This window comes from Lygodium microphyllum, chromosome 28 (genome assembly GCF_053477565.2).
Source record: "Lygodium microphyllum isolate KBCC chromosome 28, Lygodium_microphyllum_v1.1.10, whole genome shotgun sequence".
NCBI lineage: Eukaryota > Viridiplantae > Streptophyta > Polypodiopsida > Schizaeales > Lygodiaceae > Lygodium > Lygodium microphyllum.
Genome location: NC_141162.1, coordinates 40078484 through 40099642, shown reverse-complemented (window position 1 = coordinate 40099642; position 21159 = coordinate 40078484). Strand labels below are relative to the sequence as shown.

The following is a 21159-nucleotide window of genomic DNA, read 5'->3' as shown; positions in this document are numbered from 1 at the left end:
CGTTACATTGGGCAGCCAGCGCTCTTCATGTGTGCTTTACTAGCCTTGTATTATTATTATTGCCCATTCTACCCTACGTAAGTTGTACCTAAGCAACACGACTTTAGCAAGCATATCTATCTTTGGAGGAAATGATTGCAAATAAGAGAGAGAGAGAGAGAGAGAGAGAGAGAGAGAGAGAGAGAGAGAGAGAGAGAGAGAGAGAGAGAGAGAGAGAGAGAGAGAGAGAGAGAGAGAGAGAGAGAGAGAGAGAGAGAGAGAGAGAGAGAGGGCACCATTTTAGCAATACTAGTTGCTACTATATGCAAGTACTTTTAATCACTAATGACCAACATAAGTTGTAGAGCATGTGCTAAGGGACATGTGGGAGTGGGACTTGAGATTAATAGAGGTGTGTGGAGTAATATGTATTAAAAAAAATAAGACGTAGAGTTCATGGGATGCCATATGGTGTTCGAGCATTAAACCTAGAATTACACGCGCCCATGTAGCTTGAGTAGTTACTCCAATCCACTATGTAGGTCAATTGACCTATATGTATGTACATACATAGGTATGTATGTCTATACATATCACTTTGAGCACTTGTAGCCATTTTTATAGACTTTTACATGAATGATAAACTAGTTGTTCATCAAATATTAGTGCAATGTCTATTGTATCAATCATTTGGAGTGCAAGTCAACTTTTTCCTATGAAATCTACACATATGACCCTTCATTAATATAGGATTCATGTCTTGATGTATAAAGGTGGTCTCATTCTAGTCTCCAAGTTTTGCTCTTTCTTGCACTCTGAGATCTGCAAGAATGTCGCATAAGAAAATATGTAAATTTTGGTTTAGAAAATACTTGACAAGAAAAGTTATATTGTGAATCAAGTACTCATATCATCTAGATTTGTAATAGGATAGATTAAGTGGGATTCTTACAAGCCTAGACAAATCTTCTTGGGAAATATGGGTTGGAGCATCGGCTACCACCAATTCTCTTAATCTTTTGTCAATGCTCTGTACATTTTGAGACTTCAACTAAATATTAAGAAAAATTTAAGATACGTTTATTCCCTTGAACTTCTCAGTTATTCTATCAATGCTATGTACATTTTGAGACTTAAAACTCAATACCAAGAAAATTTTTACATATATTTATTTCCCTAGACTACTCACTTGTTCAATCAATTGCTAAAAGGTATTGCAATACTCTACACAAAAGAAAAGTTTTTACATGCATATACATATACACACAATCTAGATGAAGACAAAACATATCAAAGATACATGAACACAATAAAAATAGATATAGACATTCATACACGTGTACATAGATACACATGTCCATATCTTAAAGGAAAGATAATAAAACCCAAAGAAAGAAATGATCCTTCTATTATACAATTTGTAACTAATATAGATATTGCAAGTGTAAAGGTTGTCAATATTGTACTAGCCAATTAGACACTATCTCAAATCACACCTACTCACCAATCGATCATGATTAATCTTGGTCAAAATCATAGATACTCTCAATCTCACATGCCTTCGCTTCACATGTTTGTTGTCCCTAGCTCCATGTTCTTGGTGAAATTTTTGTTAATGATCTTATCATCATCTCAAAACCCCATCCTCTTTTTCCTCACATGAGGCTTAATTGATTTAGAAAGCTAATATCCTAAAATCTTGAAACATGGTTATGATCATCCATTCATTCTCAACATCATAAAACTCCCTTTTGCCAAAAAAAGAGAGTAAAATTTGATCAATCTAACATCACCACCAACTCCATAATGACTCAATCTTGAAAACAAATCTTTGACTACTAAAACTTGAGGTTAAATGAGAGAGGATTAGTTAGAATGGACATGACAAAGTACCTCAACTCTAGCTTGATACTCACGTCTCTCTTTCTTCTCTGCTAGATAATCTTCCACTGTAGATGTAAATGATTTACCTCCTGCCAATCTTGTCTCAACTCCTCCATTAGAACTCAATAAAACAAAAGATCCTCCTTTTAGTTCATAGTTTTCTTGGCTACATACACTATATTGCTTCGATATTGATAATGTTGCTGTCACAACAATCACACTATTAATGTTAGTAAAATTGACTGGAAAAATCTTGTTTATATTTTAATGAGTTTTGTGAACTTGAGTCATACAGTTCCAGTTGAGCTTACTTTGTTTCAATATACTAGTGACCAATAATAATTTTAGCTACCTTTAATAAACTTACAATTGCATGAATTTTAAGCAACCATATGCCACAAAATTTTGAGAATATACATAGAAGACTTGTAAAGACATCTACAATTCAACTCATCCAATAGTATATGAGTGAAGAGCACATCATGGTCTTTGGATTCATAAAACATATTTTATAACTACACAATTACCTTAGATGTGATTCAATGTGGCCATGAGAATGATTGTTCCATATGCTATTACTTGAGTTCTCCAAAACTTGATTGCTCTTACTTTCTTAGCATACCATACATCAATGCTAACACTAATTTCCTAATCTAGTGCATGTAAAAAGAATCATCCTAATAGGGTATCTCCTAAGTCTTTAGCACATTTTTGCTTCATGTATAGATGGCTCGACAACCTAATTATGCTAATATAGAAGATGTAGTTGCATTACATGTCAATCATGTCTTTTCAAAGTGATGGTCTTCTAGAAAACATGTATATTCATGAAAATGAAAATTGCCTTAGTATGGATGGAACTTTGTAGCAATTACAAATGACAAGGATATGTAAAGCAACATATGCCTTTGCATTCAGAAGGGGGGGGGGGGGTGAAAACTTTGTTCTCGTCAAATCAACTATTGTTGTTATAACATACATTGATACTACCTCATTGGGCACATATATAAATCTAAATATAAATAATAACTAGTGGTTGTGCTTTGTGGCAATGGGTTTCTAATACTTTTAAATGAAGGGCCTTTTAAAGAAAATTATAAAGATTAAAGAACTCATTAACTTTTGGTTTCTTTTAGGCATACACATTAGGCTCTTGTACTTTCTCTTGGTCAATCAAGTTTGTACTTTGAATATCACATCCACACCTCTGTGTGTGTGTGTGTGTGTGTGTGTGTGTGTGTGTGACCTTACATGCACAATATACCTAGGTTGGAATAATGGGTTCAATAGAATGAAAGATCTTCATAACAAGATACATGTGACTCCATTATAATGGTTAATTGGATTGCAATACTTGGAAAAGTTTGCATGCACCCAATCAATTTCAAAATTAATTGATGGGCTATTATATTAAAAATTCAAAGATGGACTTGGTTCCTCTTGTGCATAAAACTTGAATTTCGTAAGCCCTAAACATTGTAAGTATAGTTAAGGTTTTTATGACAAATTCTAACGGCATCATAAATAAAGGCATCAATCTAAGAATCAGTTTTGTGTTTGAGTGACTATAATCACAATAAAGACATAAAAGATCAAAAGTCAACATAAATTCTATATCTATTTTAAAAGAATACACATCCCAAATAATGCTAACATAGCAACTCTATAGAATCACTATAAAAAAGTAAGATCTAGCAGCATGTTAATGTCATGTTTTCCCTAACCCTGGTAGAAGCCATATTAAGATTCCCATTTTCATAAACTTGTTAAAAGAAAAGCACTAAGATAGGATTTGGTAATGTTATTTGAAGATATTGCACCATTTTCAACAATGTTAATTCTAAAGTAGGTTCAATTATATGAGGACTAGTCCAATTGCACAATGACCACAAAACTTATAAAATATGAAAAGGTAATTGTGGGTTCAAATTATTCATAGAATACATCACAACTTGATAAGTAGTTTGGTATTTCCGAAAACGAGAACATAGAGTAATTTACACTCAACTTGGTGTTAAGACTTTACAAACTATTAAAGGTGTATTTTGATGCATATCATGCTCCAACTAATGTTATTAAATCAAAGCAAGGCCTTAGAGCTTAGTTTCTCAAATAGTTGCTTGAAAGCCCAAACTAGGCAAGCCACATGGCTAGTTTTAGGTAAATATTTGTGACTCATTGCACTATTAGCAAGGGGAAAGGGGATCTTAAAGCGTAACCAAGGGCATGACCAACCACATCTTATTTGACCATCTTCCCCTTACATAAAAAAAGAATTACTTTTTACGCTTCAAATTCAACAAACACTACAAAAGAAACACTATAATGTTCCCTAAAAAGAGAGAATAAGTTCTACATGAAAATCCCTCTAACCCCTTTAAGCCTTGTGGGACATGGCTCTAAGAAGATTGGCCAAGGCAACCAAGTTTTCATTTCTAGAAGTCAAGTGTTTGGAGTTGTCATGAGATTAGTCCTACCTTGTGAAAGAAAACATCCTCCTTGCTAGGGTTTGTAAATATTGAATGTGAAGATAACTTTTCCTCATGAAGATTTTGAAAGTTTGTGGCTTTTTCTTTATATTTTTGCAAATTCACAACTAAAACATGCTTTCCCAAAGAGAGATTTTTACTTCTCAAAATATTAGGAGAGGGAATAGTGGGACACATACAAATCAACCATAAAAAGAATGTTCGTAGAGACTAATAGTGTTACAGTTATGTTGTTTGTGCAGTGTTACAATTTGTGAATTGGAGGAGAGTCTCAACAAAAGATTTTGGAGGAGAAGAAAGCATATGAAGTGCTAGTTGCAAATAATTTTTCTCTTGGTTAATGAAGTCTATACATAAAACACTTCTATATAAATGTATTACTCGCCATAAAGTGACAATGAAATGGCCAATATGAGCACAAGGAAAAATTTTCCTTCTTTAACCAACCATCTTTGTACATTTGAAACCCTAACAAGCTTGTATCAAGTCTTACTAGGTGGGAGTCGTTACATTGGGCAGCCAGCGCTCTTCATGTGTGCTTTACTAGCCTTGTATTATTATTATTGCCCATTCTACCCTACGTAAGTTGTACCTAAGCAACACGACTTTAGCAAGCATATCTATCTTTGGAGGAAATGATTGCAAATAAGAGAGAGAGAGAGAGAGAGAGAGAGAGAGAGAGAGAGAGAGAGAGAGAGAGAGAGAGAGAGAGAGAGAGAGAGAGAGAGAGAGAGAGAGAGAGAGAGAGAGAGAGAGAGAGAGAGAGAGAGAGAGAGAGAGAGAGAGAGAGAGAGAGAGAGAGAGAGAGAGAGAGAGAGAGAGAGAGAGAGAGGGCACCATTGTATGGTGGTATTGGCAAACATGTGAAGAAAGGTAGGTGGATCTTCTAAAGTAGATGTAGACTAACTTGATCAAATTCACATTGAATACTAATGACAATCAAGAAACAATCTATGAATTTATCTTGGGATTATTGTTTCCTATAAAGTTACATTGGGATGGTTGTCTTGCCATTAATGTGAAGTTGGAATGTTGTGGTGGCTTTACCAAAAGGTTTAGACTATTGAAGTCCTCAAAGGACTAGGTATGGTAAGGGTTAAGAGTGATCTCCAAGAGATGTGTGATTTTGGGATGTTCTCTAAGTGCATTAGGGATTGGTCCATGAAGGGCACTAATCAAAACTGCTAGATTTGAAATGGATGTGGCCTTGCCACTAGAACTTGTATAGGTGGAGGTAGCTAACATGGCCTTCACATGGATAATATCAAGATCCAAATGAGAAAGAAAAGAACTTGCAATGCATGGATCTTGATGTCAGGAGGTAGAGGTGCATGAAATTTACATGGATAATAGAATTAAAAGTCTTTTAGATGATTTTTCAAATGTAGATAGATAAAAAGAGACAAGGTTGAGAGCTAAGATCTAGCCAAGGTGAGGGTTTGTGCCAATGAGGAAACATACAAGATGCAAATTGGATTATTATAAATCTTGAATACCTTAACATTCTCTATATGCATTTCTCTATTAAGTACTAATCCCAAGTGGCAAGGCTATCTAGACGGTTATGAAGATACATGGTTGCTTTGGTTAAGGTATCATGAGCTGAGTCTAAGAATGCATTGAATCAACCCAAATAGTAGGGGGCTTTGGAGCTCAAGGTGTTCTTAATCTAAATACTTGCAAGTTTTATATGCCTCTTTGTTGAACTCCTTTTTAAAAGGCATTCGGAAAAGTTTTTGGTACTCCAAATGGAAAGGCATTCGGAAAAGTTTTTGGTACTCCAAATGGAATCTAAGTCATTACAATTCATCATATATATAACATATTGAATAAGCTATAGATTCAATGCCACTTGGGATGCTCATTAATGAATATGAATTTGATATTTTATGGTCAAATTATATATGCATGCTAGTATTGTTTTTATCACTTCTTTATTCCACGCGATTGACTTGAAGCTAAAGAAGCTCCATAATATATTAATATTCCCCTTTACTTTTAGAAATTAGATGATTGGCTTCACAAGCATATTATGAAAGATTCTTTTTACTTTCACATGATTTGATTAGACCAACCTGAAGCTAGAGAAGGTGTTCCACAAGCACTATGTATCTCTATGAATTGCTCTAATTTTTCATCAATTTCAACCATTCTTAAAGCATCTTCTCCATCTACATCAAAGCCCTAGCATGCAAAGATATCAAAAGTATGAATAAGAATAAGGACAAAATGATATTTTCATTATGTGTTTCTAAACACATGTACATAGGTAGAGGTAAATGCACGTGTGTGCGTGCGTGCGTGCATGCGTGTGAGTGAGTGAGTGAGTGAGTGAGTGAGTGAGTGAGTGAGTGAGTGAGTGAGTGAGTGAGTGAGTGAGTGAGTGAGTGTGTGTAACATCTACTTAAAGGCCACAATCTCTCCTCCAAAGCTCTATGATACTGTATCTAGATCTAAGCAATTTGTGCTTCAAATAAATGTTGATGCTCTATATCTAGATAGTTCGGGGTTCCTATCAGCCTTGATTTTCTACAACCTCTCTACTGTGAGGCCCTGCTATATAGTGAATCATATAGGAGGAGCTTCAAGAAATTGGTGATACATGCCTAGGATCTCCGGTTCTATGTTTGAGGTCCCCTTCAATGCATCAATAACTCCATGAAAAAGAGGCCAATGCATCTTCAATCAGGATAGTCTATTACTAAGTAGGCCAACACTATGCTAAACCCTCTCTAAATAATCAATGATATCTTCCCTATCTCATTGTGTAATGGGTGTTTATTATAGTGCTCTTTTGATTCAATCTCTAGAAATAATGCATACTTAGCATGTTCTGTTAGCCATGTGTTGCTCTATTTGCCTCAATCTCAAGGGTGTGAAATAATACTTGTTAACCGTTAAAAGCAAAAAAGAGTGCAATTTATCAATATTCATTTACATCCTTTAGATTGCTCCACAATAATGTAGGAACCATCATCTACAATGTGCATAAAGTGGTTGCATGATCAAATTTAAATGTAAATCACAAAGCACTTGCACTATTATTTTGTAAGTAAAATCCAAGAGCTAGGCTAGCTTCTATGCAATTTGTATTACAAATCGGACTCCCAAAGATAGAGAAATATGCTCTATCTAATTTCAAACTGGGAAGAGTCATAGACCTTAGGGAAGACATGCAAATAAGGAAAGGCAATCATGTGGCCACAAAATAGACTAGATGCCCAAAATGGGTGGAAACCCTAAAATCCATATATAAAAAGAATGAAAAAGAATAGAGAAAGCTATTCATGTGTGCAAACTTTGGGACTCTTTGTACTTTCTTTTCTTTTTGTGTTTGTGTGAGTGCGAAGGAGAGGGAGAGAGTGAGTGTGAGAGTGAGAGACTTGGTAGAGAGGAGCTCTTGCCATTCTACTATCTCCTAATCCATCCTTTCATGGTGAGAGGTAGGATCGAGTATGTGTGTGTGAGCCTGAGTGAGAGGGATGCATTCAGAAGCTCATCTCACTCCACTTCTCTCCTTCTCCTCTTCATATTGCATGCAAAGATGGACATGAGGACGTGGATGGAACAAAGGGGCATCATGTGGATCATGGAGTATTGCTTATCAAGGCACACAACTACAAGGGAAGTAGGTAAGTAAACTCTCTACACCCGAAGCTTTGAGTCAATCTGTTGCAAAAGTGGTAGATTTATGCTCATAATAAGATCCCACATGTGAGTAGGCAAGGTGAGAGGTAGTCGTTGACTACATGCAACTTGTGCTTGAAATGATAAGGATTGCATCTAATGGTCTCGACATTGAGCTCATGAAGCACAACAATTTGGTTCCATTGCCGAGACATAGGATACTACGGCCATGAAGTTACTTACATGCTTTGCATCACAAATTAGGAGGTGGTACACACATGTTTCTCTATTGGATAACCTTCTCATAAAGGAGGAACTACACATTACTAGTCGAGTAGGCCAAGGAAATGTAGTACTCCATGTCATTGCTTATATAATGGTCTTAAAAAAGGTCCACAACATTACACTCCAACACAATCTAACTTCTACAATCGATTTATTCTTAGGTGGAGTAACATCATCATATTCATTCATTAGAATTGTTGTACATAACAAAATTACTTATATTTAAAAAATCCATACCCATCACACAAACAATACCCCTACATTGCTCAAAACCAGTGCAATATTTTTTTGTGAATGGGAGGAAGGGAAGCAATTAACAAGAGAGCTGCTAACAAGTCTAGAACTAATAAGCGGTAAAACTTCAAGTCAAAATTTTGACATTTTTAGAATCTTAATTCTCTTGAATACTGCATGTTCTCTCAATTTTTATCAAGTGGATGTAGACAAAACAAGTGACAAGTGATACACTTGAGCCTAAAGTGGACATCAAGGAAACAACAAGCCAACAACTTTTAAGAAACTCATGAACACAAGAAGGTTGAAGACAAGGATGTGTAGAATGCTTAATTTACCTCAAGGACATACAAGAAGAAAGTTGATATCATGGAGCTAACTTTATCAAGCACAATCCATTTTGATTGTTACCTCAAGTCCTCTACTACTTTACTAAGAAGTGCACTGGCTTTTTACAAATTTCAATCCTCTCTCAAACTATGATTCTTCATCCCCAATAAACTCTCAAGCACTTAGGCTCATGTAGTAATCATTTCTACAACAATGTTTGTCCAATGTATACACAAGCCAAATCTTTACCATGATCAGTCTTTCAAACCCTAAATCTTTCTAATCTCTTTTGTAAGGTTATATACCTCATTATATGGCACTTATTATTTATTATTTTTTAAAGAAAAAAAGGTAAATATACACTCAATCACAACATTGCACCTATGCACTTAATTAATGAAAAACATAAAATTGGTGCACGGTTCAAGATAGTTTCAATGGTCCCCTAAAACCCTAATTTTTGGGACACCCTTCAACATCTATAAATAGACAAGTTGCCCACCGTTCTACCTAATCCAGTTTGTGTAGGTTCTCACACCTCTACTGTATTTTGTCCATCTGCCATCGCCAACTCACAGACTGCCTTCTCCACTCTGCATTTGACACTCCAATAGCCAAACGACAATTGGTGGGATAGCCCATTCCAGCTCTCCAAGCGTCCTTCTGCAATCAGTATTGGCCCCTCCCTTCACTTGGCGGTAGTTGACAACGATCTCCATCCTCCTGGCACTTGCAACATTGATGCATTTGTAGCTTTCTACTACCACCCACTACATCAAGATCATCTACTACTATCGCCTTAGTCTTGTTACCCATCGATGATCAGATTTTGATGTTTTCCTTGTCTCTGCACTCCGGCTCATAGTCATTGTACTTGGGATCCATCTCTAGTGGATATTACTCTCCAACACTCCATTGCTCTGCCCTTGGGCATTCTGTACACTCCTACATTCATTTACAACATTCATTCACTTCAAAGTTTATTCTCTCTATGTTTGAGTTTTGAGTTATGTGTTTTACATTTAGTGTTTGAGTTTTGCTTGTCACTGTCTAAGTCTTTGTGTTTCAGTCTTGGCCATACATGTTGTGTTTCCTCACTGCAAACCCTAGTACATCTTCACATGGTATCAAAGCCAATGCTCTTCTAAAGAGTATCCTATGGTGATTGTGGAGGCTAGTCTTTGTGCAAGACTCACATGCAACTCAATTCTAACTCATAATGTCTCACCCACCTTCTTCTAGGGATCCTATGATGCCCTATTAGGCTTCTCCATCATTGGAGGCTCTGACAAAGCATTATGGTTGGGAAGAGGAGGTAGAGACACCTTCACCTTTACCATCTTCTTCTTTACGTTTCGGTAATCTTATACATAAATAGTTTGAGGAGTACTTGCACATTATATACGATTTGGTTTACAATCCAACGAGTGCTACTACTCCATCTAGACTGATTGGTGAGATTGGCCATCTCTCTGGATCTTGGAGAGACCATGACATTCGGCACATCTAGTGATCCATCTTCTTCATCTCAACTAGGTCTTATGTCAGGTTTGTATAACCCTTTTGAGTCATATGAGCAAAAACCATCTCCTGTTTTTTCTTTTGGTGTGCAGGATCTAGATGGTTTTTAGTATGTTAACTTTAATAGAGGAGACTCTCGAAGCAGATACTCTTCATCAGGTAAATCTCTACCATCTATTTCATTGCAGCAAGTAAACTACACTTCTCAGCTTCCTCCCATCCCACCACTATTTTCTTCACATTCTGATCTATTTACATCTTCATTCCAAAACCTTGGATTACACTCCACTTCAACCGAAAGCACAAGTACACTTGGGATTGAATCTTCCATCTCTGCTCCTAGCACTTTCTCTTTGTCCATCCCACAATCTACCTACCCCCATTCAGTACACCTCTTGGTGCATCGTTAGGACAAATGCCACCCTTAACATTGTACCTTCCACATACCCCCACTTTTCCACATCTATACACTTTGGGACAATTGTGATGGGCATACCCCTCACTACCCCTGGACACTTACAACCTCCCCACGCGACCTTTTAGATGTAAGGATATCCATCCTTTGCTTATAGACTATCGTTACACATCTCTTGGGTCACTTCTATGCATGGATTTCCATCCTCTACTCCATGTGTCACTATCCCTCTACCCTAGGCTCCTCATATGGTTATCATGATGCCAGGAGGCATATTCCATGGTGGATTTTGTCAGGTTTTGCGGCGGATTCCATAAAATTCTATTTATTACCGGGGCTCGTATACAAGGTGGATTTCTTGTGCGAAAAGTTGATGGGGACGCTTGTCCGTATGATTGCCAAGATGCATTTTCCACAGTGGATTCCGTGAGGTTTTGCAATGGATTCCGTAAAATTATATTTATTGCCGGGGCTCGTACACAATGTGGATTCCTTATGCGAAAAGTCGATGGGGACGCCTACCCTTTTCGGGCATTTCGTTAATTTAATGTGCAAGTGGGTGATTCCATAGCAGGTGATTCCGCAAAATACATATTTAAATTAATGGATGTTTATGAGTTTAGAGTGCGCACTCGTAATAAATTAAGGTTAGGACTAAGTTCTAACATATTTATTTATTTGGTAGCTGAAGATTGCTAGGTATTCACTTTTGTCGGTTTAATTTTATTATTTTCTAACAATTGTGAATGCTTTAGTTGATGTGTAGAGCAGGTGGCGGTGGCACTGGGAAGCACTGGGTGATAGCGTGTATTCAAGTTATTTAGAAGAAATTATCATTTTTGATGGGGACGCACCTTAGGCGTGGAGCCAATATTTATTTTGAAACGCTTATTTATTAAAGCGCTTGACATATATTTATTATTTTGTATGCGCATGGGCGCACGATTTAAATATTTGTTATTGAACATTGTATTTGGGCACAACCCGACTCTTTGGGCGCCCAACTGCTTTATTCTTTATTTGGACAAAAGCAAACACAAAATCTAAAGCGTGCTAATTGTAAATTTGGGCTATTTTTTAGCTTGGAGATGAATAATATATTAAATACATGCTTTGTGGAGCGCTCACCCAAGGCATAGGGGGAGATTGTACCCAATTAGTCTTTTTGCTTCATGTCGTGCAAATTTTCTCTCTTGGTTTTTGAGCAAAAAGTAGAGTTCTTTGTTCTTGGGGACCTTTCAGCACTCACTACGTACGCATACGTACGCATACAACATCCGATTTGTGCACCATAGCATGCCCATCCAATCCACCCATGCCCACATTTGAAACCACTATGCACACTTCTCATATGCATGGTGGGCACTCTGGGATTCCTTTCCAAGTGTACCCCCCTTCCCCACTCTATCCTCCCTATCCATCCTACCCCCATCACACACCTTCTCTATCTTGTAGCACTACTACTCTTGTTGCAACGGCCAAGAATGCCTTCACGAATAAGACTCATTTTAATGGGTCAAATTTCACCAGTTGGTCAAACTTCATGCAAGAAGTGCTCAAGGACTTTGGGATCTCGTTGTTGGTACCGACTCTATGTTGGTTAGCTCACCCTAATGACATCAATCAATGGAAATCTTGCAATGCTATAGCCAATATTGAGTTAATGTAGGAGTTGCTTTCTGAGTTCCACTCTCAGTTACAACATTTTCCCCTTGTACATAAGTGTTGGAGTCATCTCATTAACCGCTATGCGACAAAGATCGTATTCGACATATCAATCTCTATTTTAAGCTTCAAGATTTTTCCATTAAGTAAGGGGATGATCTGAAAGTCAAGTTGGTCGAATATTAGTGGTTACTCGCCAAGTTTGCCACTACTGGCTCCCTAAAGTTAAACAACAATTAGGTCACATCCTTATTAAATTGCAGAGTAAATATTTCCATTTAATCCAACACATCATCTCACTACCTAGATTACTAACTTTCTACGAGTTTGAGTGTTAGTTCTTGCATTATACGAGGGTATATGATCAAGTCCACAAAAAAGCCTCCACATAGCCTTACTCAAAGGGGCGAGGGTTGGTTGCCTCTTCTTCGGAGGGAAAACCAATGGTGGCAAAAACTTGCAAGATGTGAAGGCAAGCCAAAACAAGCATGACCCCCCTTTCTCCAATGAAACCAAAGAAACACAACCTCTTTGGCAAAAATTTCCTAAGAAAAGTACGTTTTGCATACACTACAAGAGGTCGAGCCATGTGGACAAGAAGTGTCATACCAAGACTCAAGGTCTCCTACATAGAAAACCATACCAAATTAATGTGACTATCTCTACTCCGACCAGCCAATCCAGTGGGGCTATGCCTCCCACTATTACACCATCTCCTCCATCTACTTGAGAGGCTATTAGACATGTGGCATGCAGACAGCCTCAGCAACCTATCTCTTCACTACTCTTGAAGGATTAGCTGATTGGTCTGCTAGTGGCTCACCTATTGTACTTTACATATCCATTCCTAGGACGTGCATCTTCTAGGATCACTTCCTTGCCTCACTATATATGATGGTGGCCACACACACAGCGTTTCCCTTTTTAGATTTCTGCTACATACTTACATATTCATTACATTGCACTTAGCTTTGCTTTCCTTTATTTTTCAGTTTTACTTTTTGTCTCAATATTCACCTCTGTGCTTGCAAATTACAATATCTTTCACAGAGTTTTGTATCTCAATGTAGGGCTAACATGCAGGTTTGTATCAGTCCTTCCTGAGTTGGAGACAAGAGTTGTGCACCGTTCCTTTCATGGTTCCATCTACTAGGATTTTTGCTCTTCTATCAACATGGAGGTCTCCCCTCCCGCAGCAGCAGATCGTGCAGCAACTCTCTTGATGCTAATATGGCAATGGCTTCTATCCTTGTTATTCTAGTAGGAATGCTTCATCATCTTCATTGACATGGTTCCCGATGTAAAGATATGCTACAGTTTGCACTGAGGAAATACATCATGTATGACCAATACTAAAACACAAAGAGTAAGATAGAGACAAGAAAAACTCAAACCCTAAAGGTAAAATGCAAAACACAAAACACAAAAACTCAAAACTCCAACACAGAGACAAACACAGAGAGAAGAAACTCTGAAGTGAATGAACAATGTAAATGAATGTAAGAGTGTACAAAATGCCTAAGGAAAGAGCAATGTAGTATCAGAGAGTGATGTCCATCGAAGATGGATCCCAAGTGCTATGACCACCAGTCAGAGTATTGAAGTGCAACTTGCAAGAAACACCAAATACCGATCACTAGAGTGTCAGGGAACTAAGGTGAGAACAGGAGAGGTGTTTGTTGATGTAGACCACTTGCTGGACAACAAAAACGTAGGCACTGTAGCAATCACCTGGTGAGAGAGATAGTAACAACCTGTCACCTGGCACCAAATGCTAAAAATGCAAGCTAATTAGGTGCTATGATGACACAAAAAATGGAGACCTCAAACCAATAGGGAGATAGCTAAAAATAGGCTTCCTAGGGCTCCTCCTAGGGCTAAATATATTGATTGGTTGTAGTTGGTGATGGCTGGGCAACAAATGGTGGGTGGTTGATGGCTAAAATTTACACGATAGAATGAGAAACCTGCACAAAAGAATAAGATTGAATGGTGGGCATCGTGCATTTTTATAGATGTTAAAGGGTACCCCAAAAAATAAGGGTTTTGGAAATCACTGAAACTCTCTTGAACCATGTACAAAATTTGTGTTTTTCATTAATTAAGCATGTGTTGGGACTATTTAAAAATGCTAATCACTTGTAAAGCGTATTTTAGCTCAACATCCCCTCTCGTACCCAAAACTAAGCCTAAAAGGGAAGGCTTGCAATGTTTACCCCAAGGCGTTTCATCCCAAAGCAACCAGGGCATCAGACAAAGGATGCACATCGGCTGCCTAGTGGCCTAGTAGGACTACAAAAGCAATGGTTACCTTACCAAGGGAGTCCAAGTAGTCACCCTAGAGAGAATAGGGCATCAGACAAGGATGCTCGTTGGTTGTCCAGTGGTCTACCAAGCCCTATAAAGGCAGATGGAACCACATTGAATGTTTTTTTTTTGGGTGAAAAGAGAATTTTAGGAGTGGATGCTGATTAAGTAATAGTGACCCAAAAGATGGGTGTAGGGATAGTACACCCAACACATCACAAAATGGTACAAGCTTACCCAACCACTCAAGGATGTTGATGATGAGATAAAGGTGATGAAGTATCATGTGAAGAAGAATGGTAGTATAATATGCTACATATTGAAGAATGCTCATATAGCAGGTGCCACTTGGATAGTATTTCTCATGGAAAAATTATTCACTAGCCCAAGCATCCTAGTACAAAGATGATGAAATCATGCAATGCATAGGGAAAGGTGCAACAAGAGGGAAAAGGCCGATTGGGAAGATGAGTGCTAAAACCTGTAGAATACTAAGAAGGGTAGCAACCCTCTCTCAAATTAGATGTCAAAGAACCAAGAGGAGCTTGAGGATGTTGGTCTTCATGTGGTACCGAGAACCATGTGGAGAAAGATGATGAAGCATCCCTACTCAAAGGGCAAGGATAGAAGTCACCGCCATGATAGCATCAAGAAAGATGCTACACGATCCCACAAGAGGAGAAGCCTCCATGCTGGTAGAAGAGCATAACTCCAAGTAGATGGAACCATGAAAGGAATGGCGTGTATCTCCTACCTCCAACTTAGAAAGGACTGGTAAGCCTACATGTTAGCCCTACATTGAAATACAAAACCCTGCAAAAGAGATCAAAATTTGCAAGCACAGATGTGAGTAGTGAGATGCTCCAAAAAACAAAATTGAAAACAAAATAAAAGAATGCAAAGCTAAGTGCAGTGCAATGAGTATGTAAGTATGCATTAGAAGTCTAAAAAGAGAAGGCTAAGTGTGTGGTCACCGTCGCATATGGCAAGGTGGAAAAGTCCTAGAAGGTGCAGTGGATGTCTTAGGAATGGATGTGTAAAGTGCAATAGGTGAGTCATTAGCAAACCGATCAGCCAATCCTTTAGGAGTAGTGAAGGAGGTAGGTTGTTGAGGCTGTCCGCGTGCAACATATACAGTAGCTGCTGGGGTAGATGAAATAGATAGCACAACAACACGAGGTGTAGCCCTAGTGGACTGGCCAGTCGGAGTGAAGGCAGTTGCAGCAATCTGCTATGGTTTTCTAGGAGGAAGACCTTCGGCTTGAGTACGATACTCCTCGTCCACATGGCCCCCGACCTCTGGCAATGTGTGCAAAATCTATTTTTCTTAGGAATGTGTTGCTAGAGGGGTCATGTTTCTTTGTTTCTATTAGAGGAAGTGGTGTCACCCTTGTTTTGGCTTGCCTTCACATCTTGCGAGTTCTTGCCAATGTTGGTTTTTCCTCTTAAAGAAGAGGCAACCAACCCTCCCCCTCTGAATGGATGTGGATGGAGGACTCTTGTGGACTTGATCATGTAGCCTCGCATAACACAAGAATTGACACTTGAACTTGTAGAAGGTCAGCAATCTAGGTAGTGAGATAATGTGCTGGATAAAATGGAAGTATTTGTTGAGCAACTTGTTCAAAAAGAACGTGACCTGATCGTCATCTAACTTCAAGGAGCCAGTAGTAGCAAACTCGGCGACGAGTAATCACCAATATTTGGCTAACTTGACTTTCAAATCATCTCCTTAATGAAAATTTCCTAAAGCTTAAAATCGAGAGTCATACATCAAGTGCAATATCGAGCTACATAGCGGTCAATGAGATGACTCCAATGCTCAAATGCGAGGGAAAATTGCTGTAATTGAGAGTGGAACTTAGGAGGCAACCCTTGCATTAACTCAACATTGGCTGTGGCATTGCAGGCTCTCCATTGATGGATGTGATAAGGGTGAGCTAATCGAGGGCTAATCGACAAGATCCCAAAGTCCTTGAGATTCAAGCATTTATTGCTTAAAATTCGACCAAGTGGTAAAAATCGACCCGTTAAAACATGTTTTATCTGTGAAGGCATTCTTAGTTGTTGCAACAAGAGCGACAGTGCTAGGAGATGGAGGCATATAAAAAACGTAGGGTGACCATGCATATGAGAAGTGTGCATAGTGGATGCAAATGCGAGCAAGGGGGGAACTAGGTAGGGGCATGGTAACTACCTAAGGAGCCCATGGTGAAGGGATAGGGACACGAGGAGCAAAGAATGAAAATCCCTGCTTAGGAGTGACCCAAGGGGTGTGTGACAATAGTCCATAAGCAAAGGATGGATATCCCTATGTCTGAAAGGTCTTGTGGGGAGTTTGTGAGTGCCCAAGGGTAGTGAGGGGAATTCCCATCACAACCATCCCAGAGTAAAAGGATATGGTAAAGTGGGGGTATGTGGAAGGTACAATCTTAAAGGGTGGCATTCCCCCTAACGATGCACCAAGAGGTGGAGTGAATGAAGGGTAGATAGATGGTGGGTGAGAGAATGAGAATGGTGGGTGGGAGAATGAGAAGGTGTTAGGAGCAAAGATGAAAGATCCAACCCCCCCTAGTGTGCTTTGAGCAGAAGTAGAATGTAATCCAAGATATTGGAATGAAGATGTGAGTAGATCAGAATGTGGAGAAGATAGTAGTGGGATGGAAGGGAGTTGAGAAGTGTGTTAGTTGGTCAAACAAAACAAATGATAGAGATATACCTGATGAAGGATATCTGCTTCGAGAGCCTCCTCTGTTGAAGTTAACATATTGAAAACCATATGGCTAAACAAGAGAGGGTTTTGGCTCATATGACTCAAAAGGGTTACACGAACTTGATATAAGGTCTAGTTGAGATAAAGAAGATGAATCGCCAAATGTGCCAAATGTCATGGTCCCTCCAAGATCAGAGAGATGGCCAATCTCACCAATCGGTCCAGACAAAGTAGTAGCACTCGTTGGAGGAGTGTAAACCGAACTATATGTGATGTGCAAGTACTCCCCAAACTCTTCATCTATAAGATGACCAAAATGAGAAGAAAAAGATGGTGAAGATGAAGGTGTGTCTACCTCCTCCTCGAGACCATAATGCCTTCTCAAAGCCTTCAATGATGGAGAAGCTTGATAGGGCATCATAGGATTTGAAGAAGAAGTTGCCAGAGACATTATGAGTCAGAATCAAGCCAGGTGTGAGTCTTACACAAAGACTAGCCTCCACAATCACCACAAAATACTCTTTAGAAGAGCACCGGCTCTAATACCATATGAAGATATGCTAGGGTTTGCATTGAGGAAACACAACATGTATGCCAAGACTAAAACACAAAGACTCAAACAGAGACACACAAAACTCAAACCCTAAATGCAAAACGCAAAAACTCAAAACTCAAACACAAAGAGAAGAAACTCTGAAGTGAATGAATGATGTAAATGAATGTAAGAGTGTACAAAATACCCAAGGGCAAAGCAATGCAGTATTGGAGAGTGACGTCCACCGAAGATGGATCCCAAGTGCTATGACCACTAGTCGGAGTGTAGGAAATACGAAATATTGATCAACAAAGTGTCAAGGAACTGAGGTGACAACAGAAGAGGTGTTTGCTGATGTAGACCACTTGCTAGATAACCAAAACGTAGGTACTACGGCAGTCGCCTGGTGGGAGAGATGGCAACAACATGTTACTTGGCACCAGATGTTGAAAACATAGGTTGATCAAATGCTATGATGACGCAATAGATGGAGACCTCCAAACACTAGGGCAATGACTAAAAACAAACAGTTGCCTAGGGCTTGATAATGATGGGCTACAATCATTGATCGTTGGGCAGTAGATGGTAGGTGGCTAATGGCTAAAATCTACATGATAGAGTGAGAAACCTATACAAAAGGATAAGGTTGAATGGTGGGTAGATTGTCTATTTATAGATGTTAAAGGGTGCCCCAAAAAATTAGGATTTTAGGAGACCACACCAAATTTGTGATTTTCATTAATTAAGCATGTTTTGGGGCTGCTTAAAAATGCTAATCAACTATAAAGCATGTTCTAGCTCAACACTCAGCACCATACGAAGATTGATATCTTCAAGCTCTTCTTCCTTCTTCGGCATCAACATTCAGGTTAGGAGTGGGTTCCTACCCTTTTCTACAAGTTTTGGCAGTTGTCTTGAACATTGGCCTTCTCCCCCCTTGTTGTACCTTCCCTTATGCATCACATGATTTCCTCATCTTTGTACTAAGTGTTAGCAAGATTGTCAGCTCATGTGTGAGTCTATGCATGCTAGATGGAATGGGCATTTTAGTCTATATTTTATGAATTATTTTAGTGATTTTTGTATGGCATTTGTGGCATTTTATGCCAATCAAGCAGAATTAAATGTTGGCGGATCAGCTGCCATATTAGGCATATTTTGGGCCTATTTATTCAAGGGCTCCTCATTCGGTCATCATCATTCTTCACATGGTCTTCTTATTGAAGAGAGGAACTATTGCCAGTGCCCACATAGCCAGTGACTCACTATTGTATATGCCATTCTCGTGTTTGGTATATGGATTTCATTTCCAGAGCACATCTCTGAGATCTCTTCTTTTGATACCTTTCTCTTCTATCTTATGTTTAGCAATTTTTTTAGCACTAGTCTATGCTTCCATTGCTTCACCACTTCTGACACTAGGCACTTGGACAAGTGAACAATTTTTCCATGAGGGACACTGTCCAAGTGGCACTGCTGCATAAGCATTCTTCTGCATGTAGTATACTATGCATCCCATTGTGCACAGCATCCCTGGACAATCCTAAGCTATTTCCACTAGTGGATTATACCACCATCCTTCTTCACATGATACTTCATCACCTTTTGCCTCATCATTGACATGCTCAAGTGGATGGGTAAGCTTGTACTGTTTTGTAATGTGTTGGGTGTACCATCCCTAATCCCATCTTTGAGGTCACTATTACTTAATCGACTGCCACCCATAAAATTAACTTTTCCATGACAACCACCCAAAACAAAAAGTTCAATGTGGTTCCATCTGCCTTTGTAGGACTTGGTACACCACTGGACATCCGACGAGCATCCTTTGTCCAATGCTCTATCCTTTCTAGGGTGACTATTTGGACTCCCTTGGTAAGATAACCATTGCCTCTGTAGTCTTGGTAGGCCAATGGGTAACTGTCATGCGCCCTTTATCCAATGCCTTGGGTGCTTTATGGTGAGACGCCTTGGGGTAAAAATATTTGGCTCAGTTTTAGGCCCAAGAGGGGATCTTGGGCTAAACACACTTCACAGAGCTGATTAGCATATTTAAATAGCCCCAAAATATGCTTAATTAATGAAAAACACAAAATTGATGTGTGGTTCGAGAGAGTTTCAGTGGTCTCCCAAATTCTAACTTTTGGGGCAGCCTTCAACATCTATAAATAGAAAGACTTCTCACCATTTAGTCTAATCCCATTTGTGTAAGTTCTCGCTCCTTTGAAGCATTTGGTCCATCTGCCATCACCAACTCACAGACTACCTCCTTCTATCTACGTTTGATACTCCAACAACTAAGCAACAGTTGATGGTAGCCCTTCCCAGCTCTAGGCGTCCTTTTGTTACTATTAGTATTGGCCCCTCCCTTCACCTGGCGATAGCCGGTGACATTTGCAGCATTGCTGCATTTGTAGTTTTTTGTTGCCACCCACTACATCAAGCATGATCCACTGTTGTCACCTCACTCTTCTTACCCTTTAATGAACAACGTTTTGGTGTTTTTCTTGTCTTTCGCACTCCGACTGACTGGTGGTCACACTGCACTTGGGATCCATCTTTGGTGGATGCCACTCCCTGACACTCCATTGCTCTACCCTTGGACATTCTATACACTCTTACATTCATTTACAACATTCATTCACTTCAGAGTTTCTTCTCTTTGTGTTTGTCTCTATTTGAGTCTTGAGTTTTGTGTTTGCATTTAAGGTTTGAGTTTTGCTTGTCACCGTCTAAGTCTTTGTGTTCCAGTCTTGGGTGTATATGCTATGTTTCCTCAATGCAAACCCTAGCATATCTTTATAAGAAATCCCATTACTTAAAAGGAACAATTTTACAAAATAATTAAGAAATCCCCTGAGATCCACAGGGCAGGCCATGTATGCATTTCTAGTGATGGCAATTAATGGTGGTATTCTACTTCACAACGGAGGAAGCAAAATTAAGAACAACCGGAACTGCGAAGGGTCTATGTTCTAGGCCACTAGATTGCCCCCATCTAGTAGTGGTTTTGGAGGTTAAACCCAATAGGGTGAAGACTTCCATGGGTGCTGTGCATGATCCATCTACCACGGAATTGGATCAAGGGCCAGTGTATCAAGTAGGGACATCCTAGAACAAAATCCCTTGTGGTGAGGGATTTTGATTGGGATTTGTGCATGCATTATAATTTACT

General features: G+C 39.0%; 1 protein-coding gene across 1 annotated transcript in view; it reads right to left on the bottom strand.

Moving 5' to 3' along the window:
- Positions 1-432: 432 nt before the first annotated feature.
- The window catches only part of LOC148011380 (uncharacterized), a 39246-nt gene continuing 18519 nt past the window's right edge, over positions 433-21159 (bottom strand). Inside the window, exons 6-9 of the mRNA XM_087670578.1 lie at positions 6428-6536; positions 1873-2066; positions 932-1009; positions 433-801 (exon numbers count right to left, since the gene is read on the bottom strand). Of these exons, the coding sequence (XP_087526704.1) occupies positions 733-801; positions 932-1009; positions 1873-2066; positions 6428-6536 (450 nt within the window). The 3' untranslated portion in view covers positions 433-732. The remainder of the gene's footprint in view (positions 802-931; positions 1010-1872; positions 2067-6427; positions 6537-21159) is intronic.